The sequence below is a fragment of the Sturnira hondurensis genome, unplaced genomic scaffold (assembly GCF_014824575.4).
Source record: "Sturnira hondurensis isolate 20B ecotype Veracruz unplaced genomic scaffold, ASM1482457v3 Scaffold0021632, whole genome shotgun sequence".
NCBI classification, from domain to species: Eukaryota; Metazoa; Chordata; class Mammalia; order Chiroptera; family Phyllostomidae; genus Sturnira; species Sturnira hondurensis.
In genome coordinates this window covers 1,259,626-1,268,340 of record NW_028094263.1, presented here as the reverse complement: position 1 = coordinate 1,268,340, position 8,715 = coordinate 1,259,626, and the positions used below count along the sequence as shown (strand labels likewise).

General features: G+C 45.6%; 1 protein-coding gene across 1 annotated transcript; it reads right to left on the bottom strand.

The window, feature by feature from the left end:
• Positions 1 to 4,949: 4,949 nt before the first annotated feature.
• Positions 4,950 to 8,453, bottom strand: LOC118977993 (keratin, type I cuticular Ha1). The gene is made up of 7 exons (XM_037033148.1): positions 8,100 to 8,453; positions 7,811 to 7,893; positions 7,258 to 7,414; positions 6,394 to 6,555; positions 6,184 to 6,309; positions 5,791 to 6,011; positions 4,950 to 5,112 (listed from the first exon to the last, which is right to left on the bottom strand). The coding sequence occupies exons 1-7, from the start codon at positions 8,445 to 8,447 to the stop codon at positions 4,950 to 4,952; spliced, it is 1,260 nt and encodes a 419-aa protein (XP_036889043.1). The 5' UTR covers positions 8,448 to 8,453.
• Between the last annotated feature and the right edge of the window lie 262 nt (positions 8,454 to 8,715).

Here is an 8,715-nt window from a genome sequence, read left to right as displayed (position 1 = left end):
ATAAAGTAGACAAGTTAATTTTTTTGAAAAACCTTGATATAATGGCAGCTTATAATTAACTCAAAAGCCAATTCCTCAAGAGATTTTCCAAATATTAGTTGGACTCTGTGCAAAAGACAACTTTGAAGGTCATTGACCTGGATGTATTTTTATGCTCTGATTTTTTTTTATTGTTCTTCATACCTTGCAGTGGTATTTTATGTGCAACTATAGGTAAAACCTGGTTCAGGTCCTATGATTATGAATAACCAACCATGATTATGAGTAAAATCACAGCTTGAGCAAAGGTTCGGTTTTCTCATCTGGAAAATGGGTTTACTATATATCACTGACATAAAGATTAATTAACATAAGCTCCTAGCATTTTGCCTAATTCATACTTAATGTTCAGTAGGTATATTTGAGCTGTATTTGTTACCTATTGCTGCTGTCAGAAATTAGTACATTTTTAGTGTCTTAAAATAACATAGATTTATTATCTTAAATTTCTATCAGTAAGAAGTCTGACATGGGTTTATAATCAAGGTTTTACCCTGGGCTCCAATCAAGATTTTAAGTTGCATTTCTATGTACTAGCAATCAACAACCCAAAAAGAGAATTNAATCACAGCTTGAGCAAAGGTTCGGTTTTCTCATCTGGAAAATGGGTTTACTATATATCACTGACATAAAGATTAATTAACATAAGCTCCTAGCATTTTGCCTAATTCATACTTAATGTTCAGTAGGTATATTTGAGCTGTATTTGTTACCTATTGCTGCTGTCAGAAATTAGTACAATTTTAGTGTCTTAAAATAACATAGATTTATTATCTTAAATTTCCATCAGTAAGAAGTCTGACATGGGTTTATAATCAAGGTTTTACCCTGGGCTCCAATCAAGATTTTAAGTTGCATTTCTATGTACTAGCAATGAACAACCCAAAAAGAGAATTTTTAAAAATATATATTTACAATAGCATCAAAAAGAATAAAATATTAGGAATAAACATAACCAAGGAGACAAAAGGCTTGTACACTAAAAACAACAAAACATTACCGAAAGGAATTTAAAGACATCAATAAACAAGAAGACATCTCATGTTTATGGGATGGATGATTTAACATTGTTAAAATGACGATACTACCCAAACCAATCCACAGACTCAGTGCAGTTCTAATCAAAATCCCAGTAATGATTTTTGCAGAAATTTTTTAAAATCCTAAAATTGAGATGATATTTCAAGATACTCCAAATATCCAAAATAATTTTAAAATAGAAGAATGAAGTTAGAGGACTCACACTTCCTGATTTAAAAGTGTACTACAAAGCTACAGTAATAAGAACAGTGTGGCACTGGCATAAGGACAGACATACAGCTCAATGTACTGTCCAGAAATTACCTGTCACATATATGATCAAATGACTTTCAAAGACAGTGTCAAGTTCATTGAGAAAAAGGCAGCCTTTTCAACAAATAGTACTGAGAAAACTGTATTCACGTGCAAAATAAGATATCCCTTACCTCACACCACATATAAAAATTAACTCAAAATGGATCATAGACCTAAACATAAGAGTTTAAAGTATACAACTCAGAAGAAAATAAGGAACAATCTTCATGACTTTAGGTTTTACAATGATTTCTTGTTTATGTCATCAAAAGTACAATAACAAAAGAAAAAACAGGCAAAATTAACTTTACGAAATTTTAAAACTTTTGTTCATCAAAGGACACGATCAAAAGAGTGAAAAGGCAAACTAAAGAATGAGAGAAACTATTTGTAAATCATATATCCAATAAGGGATTAATAGCCAGAATTTATAAAGAACTCCTACACTCAATGACAACAAAAATAATTTTAAAATGGGCAAAGGACTTGAATAGACTTTTCTCCAACAAAGATATACAAATGGCCAATACACACATGAAAAGAGGCTCAATATCACCATCAAAACCGCAATGAGATGCCACTTCACACTCATTAGAATGACTATTAGAAAGAAACACACAGAAAATAACTCACTGGCAAGGACGTGGAGAAGTTGAAAGACTTGTGCCTTCCCATGAGAAATGTTAAATGGCGCAGCCACTGTGGAGAACAGTATGATGGTTCCTCAAAAAGTTCAATATATAACTACCATGTGATGTGGCGATTCACTTCTAGACACATATTCGAAAGATCGAGAGCAGAGAGCGAAACAGATACGTGTACACCAATGATCATAGCACCATCATTCACAATAACCAAAAGGTAAAGAAATCCAAAATATCCATTAATGAATGAATGAACAAGCAAAATGTGACACACGCATACAGGAGGATATTCTTTACTCTTTAAAAGATTAGGGATGACATTCTGATACAGGCTGCAACGTAGATGAACCTTGAAAGCATTATACCAAGTAAAATGAACCCCACACAAAAGGATGAATATTGTGAGATTCCACTTACAAGGAATACCCGGAATAGTCAAATTCATAAACAGAGAGTCAAATAGGGGTTGCCAGGGACTTGGGACGGGGGCAGTTGGGAAGTCTAACAAGTACAGACTTTCAATTTGGGGTGATGAAAAAGTTCTGGGCCCTGGCCAGTGTGGCTCAGTTGGTGGGAGCATCGTCTGGTAAACCGAAAGGTCGTGGGTTTGGTTCCCATTCAGAACATATGCCTAGGTGGTGGGTTTGGTCCCAGTCAGGACGTGTGCAAGAGGCAACCAGTCAATGTTTCTCTCTCACATCAATGTTACTCTTTCTGTCTCTCTCCCGTCCTTCCCCTTTCTCTAAAATCAATAAGTATGTCCTCAGGTGAGAATAAAAAAGAAATGTAAGTTCTGGAAGCGGACTGTGGTGATGGCTGCACAACAGTGTGAAAGCATTGGATGGCCCTGAATGGTGCACTAAAAATGGTCAGAGTGGTAGATTCATGTTATATCTATTTTGCCACAATTTTTTTTTAAATCAAGGGGTTGACAGGGCTGTGCTCCTTCCTGGAGGCTCCAGGGGAGAATCCATTTCCTTGCCTTTTTCAACATCCGGAAGCTACCTGCACTCCTTGACCTAGGGCGCCCTTGCCCCCTCCACAAGTCCTGTAGCCATGGCTCAAGTCCTCATGCCTCATCACTGTGACCTGTGTCCACAGTCACACCTCCTTTGCCCTCTCTTCTGCCTCCCTCTTCCACTTTTAAGAACACCTGCAACTACATTGGGCCCACCAAATAATCTAAGACCATCCCCCATTTTAAGGTCAGCTGATTAGCTATTTCAATTCCATCTGCAACCTTAATTTCCCTTTGTGTGTAAACGAACATATTCCAGGTCCCAGGAGTTAGAACAGGGACCCTGCAGGGAAGGGGAGTGATGTTTCTCCCTACCACGTGAGCTGTTAGAATTGCTTCTGCATCGTTGTAAAATATAACATACGTAAGCAGAATGTGCACTAAAGGAATAAGAAAACTTAGGCATGACCGCCAGACCGAGCTTGACCTTGGATTTGGAGGAAATCACAGACATGGTGGCAAACCACATTAGAGCAGGACAGAGACTTCTCATCAGCCAAGTAGCGAAGTGTGCGAATCTGAATCCATCCTGGAACTGGGGCTTTAAAAATGAGGGTCGGGGAAGTTAGAGTACAAAGAATAAGTGGTTGCTTTATCAAAAACTATATATAATTTCAATTTCTTTTATCATTTCAGTTACACAAGGCTCTGTTTTGCCCAAGCTGGGTCGGATACCAGCCTCAGGAAGCCTGATATGATGGGCAAGTTAGTGGGGAAAATTGAAGACCTGAGTAGTCTCTCATCCCTTCCTATTAAATGGTCCTCTGAGGTTTTACCAAGTCAGTGTTCAGCCTGTCCATGGCTCTTCGTTAGAAATAAAGAGAGATACCCGTTCTTGATGAATGCTGCCGTCACTTTCGGTTCTTGGCGATCTGCTTGTTTCTCCAGCTTTCGTTCACAGTGCCAGGGCTATGCCTTGTAACCACACTGCTTGGGGAGGAGTTTTATCCCTTTTAACAAATTGTAAATAACTTGCAGCCAGGACTGTTTTTCCCTTATGTGACTCTCCCCTCGCCACCATCCAGCGTCTGTGCAGAGGAGGCATCTACCAGGTAGGGGTTGGACTGCACTGAGAAAGGCAGGAGTACCAAGTGAAGAGGTGAGGGGTCTCTGAGCCCCAGCGCACAGAGGGGACACGCGCAGCTGGAGCCCGGGCTTATGATCCGCCTGCACGGGAGGAAGGACGAAGTCCTGGGCTTGGCAGGCAAGTCAGAGGGTCCCTTCCCTAGGTGTTCCCGAGGCCACTGGGACCACTAATAACCCAGATGACACAGTGCTGGACCCTAGAACTTCCTGCCTAGAAGAGGTGAGCTTTTTTCGGAGCCTCTTTCTGGTGCCAACTTGTGCCTCTCCTCTTTGGACTTGGATGCAATCAGCTCTAGCAGATGTCCAGGTCAAGAGGAAACTGGGGAGGGGGGGATCCAGTGATGGTCAAGGGCAAGGGCAGAGAGGAGCAGCAGCCCTGCAGCTGCCCTGCCCTTCCTCCTGCCACCCTGCCGCAGCCCTCTGCCCACCAGGCATGGAACGGCTCCCTATCCAAGAGTCAGGTCATTATATGGCCTGACTTTCAAGTGGCTTTTTATAGAGTGCTCAAGTGATAGGCGTGGTGAACCAAATGAATAGCAATGAGAAAGGCATCTGCTTTGCCAGGAAAATCAAGTTTATTAGGAGAATCCAAGGGAAGGCTGCTGGGACTTAGGAGGGTTCTCCGGAAAAGCAAAGAAGGAACAGACCCCAGTGAAGGAAAGGGTGAGCAGGGCGTGTGGTCTGGAGTAGGTGGATGAGTTTTCTTGGCTGACCCACTGAGTGGCTCTGGCCATGCAAAGTGTGTCTTCAGGCCTGGAGACACATTCCAGCTCAAAGCTCTGGAGCCCTGGGCCCTGCCTCCTTGCTCCTCTGGAAGCCCCTGGCCTCTAGTGCACAAAGGAACTGCAGGGTCCACAGCGGGGTCGGGGGACACAAGGCGTGCAGGGGCCAGAGGGAGCGCAGGGGGTGCAGGGGGCACAGGGATTGGAGACACAGGGCCCAATGGGCTTGTTGCATGCGTTGGTTGTGGCACAGGGGTTGCAGGGCAGCCTGGAGAAGGAGAATGATATGGAAAGGTGAATTGAGGGAGACTTGTAATATATGCCAGAGAGACCCCAAGAATGAGATGCCTGTCAGGACGTGGCCTGGCCTGTAACCGACAGGCTACAGGCTCAGCCGCTGCAAAGCTCATGTTCAAATAAATTGCCAAACTTCTAGACAGAAACCCTGAAATTCTCTCTTTGACACACAACACTGTCTATTCCTAGCTAGTGACCTTGGGAAGATCCCTTAACTTCTCCAAGCCCCAGTTTCTTCTGCTACAGAATGGGGAGAATACTGACCCAACCTTCCTGTTCTCAACTGTACATGAGACCAGATGAGGTTGTATATGAAAATGTACCCTCTACAAAATATAGTAAAATAAAATGTAAAAAATATCATTGATCTTCCATCAGTATTATCACAGTAGCATTCAAAGAATTGACTGCACAATTTTTGTGTGTACATCAAGCAATCCTCACCTTTTATGTTTTTAATGATGGTAATACTGAGTTTTCTGAGTTCTGTTTGACCATGCCTGGTGTGAAGTCATAGTATTGTTTCTAAGATATGCAATCCAACGCATATAAGCATGCTCATCCATTGGAATCCACCCTTGGAGTCCAGCGGATGAGTATGCTTATATGTGTGCATGGCTTCCTCAAACACCTCCTGCCGGGTACTCACTTGCAGTCCTCGCTCTCCAGCAGGCCCCGGTACGTGTTGATCTCACACTCCAGCCGCGCCTTGACGTCCAGCAGCACCTGGTACTCCTGGTTCTGCCGCTCCAGGTCACCCCGGATCTCCGCCAGCTGGGACTCCACGTTGGTGATCATACACTGCACCTGGGACAGCTGGGAGCTGTAGCGGGCCTCAGTCTCTGTCAGCGTGTTCTCCAGGGAGTCCCTCTGTGGGGGGACAGAAGGAATGTCACAGAGCTGCTCCTTTAACACATCCCTCCACAGGGTTCCATGCAAGTCACAGCTTCAAGAGTTCAGGAGACTATGACCCAAAAGGCCTGCCAGTGGCTCTGATTCCCCGACCTCACACTTGTCACCAGGAGGCGTGGGCAGTACCCACCAGGTTGTGCTGGGCCTGCAGCTCGATCTCCAGGGCGTTGACCGTGCGTCTCAGCTCGATGATCTCTGCCTGGCAGGTCTGCAGCTGCTCTGAGCTGGACACCACCTGCTTGTTCAGCTCCTGGGTCTGAGACACCAAAGGTAAGAGATGGGATCAGACTGTGCTTTGAGGGCCCCAAGGTCCTGAGTGGCCCTGTGCTGAGGTGCCCACCTGGGTGGCGAACCATTCCTCCACGTCCCTGCGGTTGGTCTCCACCAGGGCCTCGTACTGACACCTGGTCTCATTGAGCACGCGGTTGAGGTCCACGGTGGGGGCGGCGTCCACCTCCACGTTGAGGCGGTCTCCAATCTGGCAACGCAGGGTGTTGACTTCCTGCGGATGCAAAAAAAAGCAAGAGTGACTAGCCTCAATGAAGAATAGATTCAAGGAAATGGCATTGCTTCTTGAAGCCCTGGTAGTTTATTTCCTTAGGAGAGAAACTTAGTGGAACAATCTATGACAGTTCAGGGTCCGGTGGTCTGTGCTCCCTCCTCACCATGACTGTCCTTGAACTCAAAAACATTCCCAAGGACTTGCTTGGATGCCACTGAAGGACAGACGAATGCTCTACTTTCCCAGTTTGCAGACTGGCTGCAGATGACCTCATAGAACAAAGAGTTGACTGTTCAGTTTCAGTGTGTCAAATGATTTTTGACATCAAGTAAGAAAACCATTTAATGGCCCCTCCCAAGACAGAGAAGAAGGAACCCCAGGCTATTCTTCACCAAGACTTTGAAAGAGTAGAGACTCAGATTCACCAGGCTCGGTTGTTTGGCCTTTGGGGGTGAGAAATGACGACAGAGCGTGAATACAACAAGGTAGGGAGTCATTCGACAACTCAGTAGCCAATCACAAGTTGGTGGGGTGGTCAGGGAAACTCCGTTTTGTCTGAAAGAGACATCTTTCAGGTAGGTAGGTTTTACCTTTTCACTTTTTCTGTCATTATCAAGGGCTAGTGTTTTTAAAGGAAATCACTAAAGCCACACTCAGCCTGAGACTACATCAGGTTTCTTCATTTCTCATCTCTGGTCTCACCTCCTCATGGTTCCTCTTGAGGCAGAGCAGCTCCTCCTTCAGGGACTCCACCTGGGCCTCCAGGTCGGACTTGCACAGGGTCAGCTCGTCCAGAATCCTGCGCAGGCTGTTGATGTCCGACTCCACCAGCTGCCGCAGGCCCATTTCCGTCTCGTACCTGCATGGATAGGATCAGAGCAGTAAATGGCAGACCCCCAAGACTCACAGGATGGTCTTTGATAACCCCATTCATCTTGTCTTCCCACTTTCTACAAGAGTGAAACCAGGAGAAACCAGGAAAACCCATTCATCTTGTCTTCCTACTTTCTATGAGAGTGAAACCAGGAGACAGTCCTGGAGGCTATCAAGGCCCAATATTGATCCAAAAATCAACAGATTGGTCTGAGTCCCCATCTATATTTGTGACTCCTTTGCTGGGTTCCCCTCAATCTCTGCAGAATCCTTCGTGACTAATAGAGCAAACCATTTTTCAGTAAAGCTATGGGAATCCCTTTTCTTTAACTGGAAGTTAAACAAAAAAGTAAACCCTAGTGTGCATTCTGGACAAACGCACTTGGTCCTGAAGTCATCCGCAGCCAGTTTGGCATTGTCAATCTGTACCACCAGCCGGGCGTTCTCAGACTTGGTGCACAGGATCTGGAGAACAAGAGGTTGCTTAGTGAGGATTGGAAATAAACAGAAAACCATCCACCTATATAAAGTGGCTTAAAAAGCTACTTTGGGAATAAATAGGGGGAGCAACATTATGATGACATAGAAGCAAGAAACACACTTCTCTGCCACAGTTTGAGAATCATGGCAAACTCCCCTTGCTTAGCAAGGACAGCAAGGCCCCCCCTCACCTTCTGCTGCAGCTCCTCGATGGTCCGGAAGTAGGACTGGTAGCTGGGGCACATCAGCGGCTCCTGCTGCTGGCAGCGCTCCTGGATGCGGCACTCCAGCTCCGCGTTCTCCCGCTCCAGCTGCCGCACCTTCTCCAGGTAGCTGGCCAGGCGTTCGTTCAGGAACTGCATGGTCTCCTTCTCGCTGCCATTGAAGGAGCCCTCGCAGAACCAGCCGCAGTTGCCCACGTTGGCGGGGATGTTGCAGGCCCCGGGCAGGGGGATGTTGTGGCAGCTGGGGGCCACGCAGGGCCGGGAGGGGCAGCTGGAGCGGCAGCTCAGGTTGGGCAGGTAGCAGTTGTAAGGCATGGTGCCGGGAGAGAGAAAGGTACCCAGCAAAAGAGAGTCCCAGTTCTCCAAGGAGCGTGTGGGTCTCCTTCTCCTGGGAGCCTTTATACCCTCCCCGCTAAGGGTGTGGACATAGACTATAAAGTCTTTTTTCTTTTTACGTCTTCACTACTTTTCAAATGCCCTTCCCTTCAGTCTGTTATTTGCCTTCCTCAGAAGAGTCCATTGTCCCATAAAATTCTTTACTTGGGCTTCTTGCTAAGTCAGGACTCCTCTTCAGGCAGTTCAC

What these genes read in the sequence shown, in the direction of transcription:
- LOC118977993 (XM_037033148.1), bottom strand. Translation starts at nt 8,447, where the DNA reads ATGCCTTACAACTGCTACCTGCCCAACCTGAGCTGCCGCTCCAGCTGC. An exon ending in TCGAGGAGCTGCAGCAGAAG is followed by an intron (nt 7,894 to 8,099) that starts GTGAGGGGGGGC and finishes CTTGTTCTCCAG; the next exon opens with ATCCTGTGCACCAAGTCTGA. An exon ending in TCAAGAGGAACCATGAGGAG is followed by an intron (nt 6,556 to 7,257) that starts GTGAGACCAGAG and finishes TTGCATCCGCAG; the next exon opens with GAAGTCAACACCCTGCGTTG.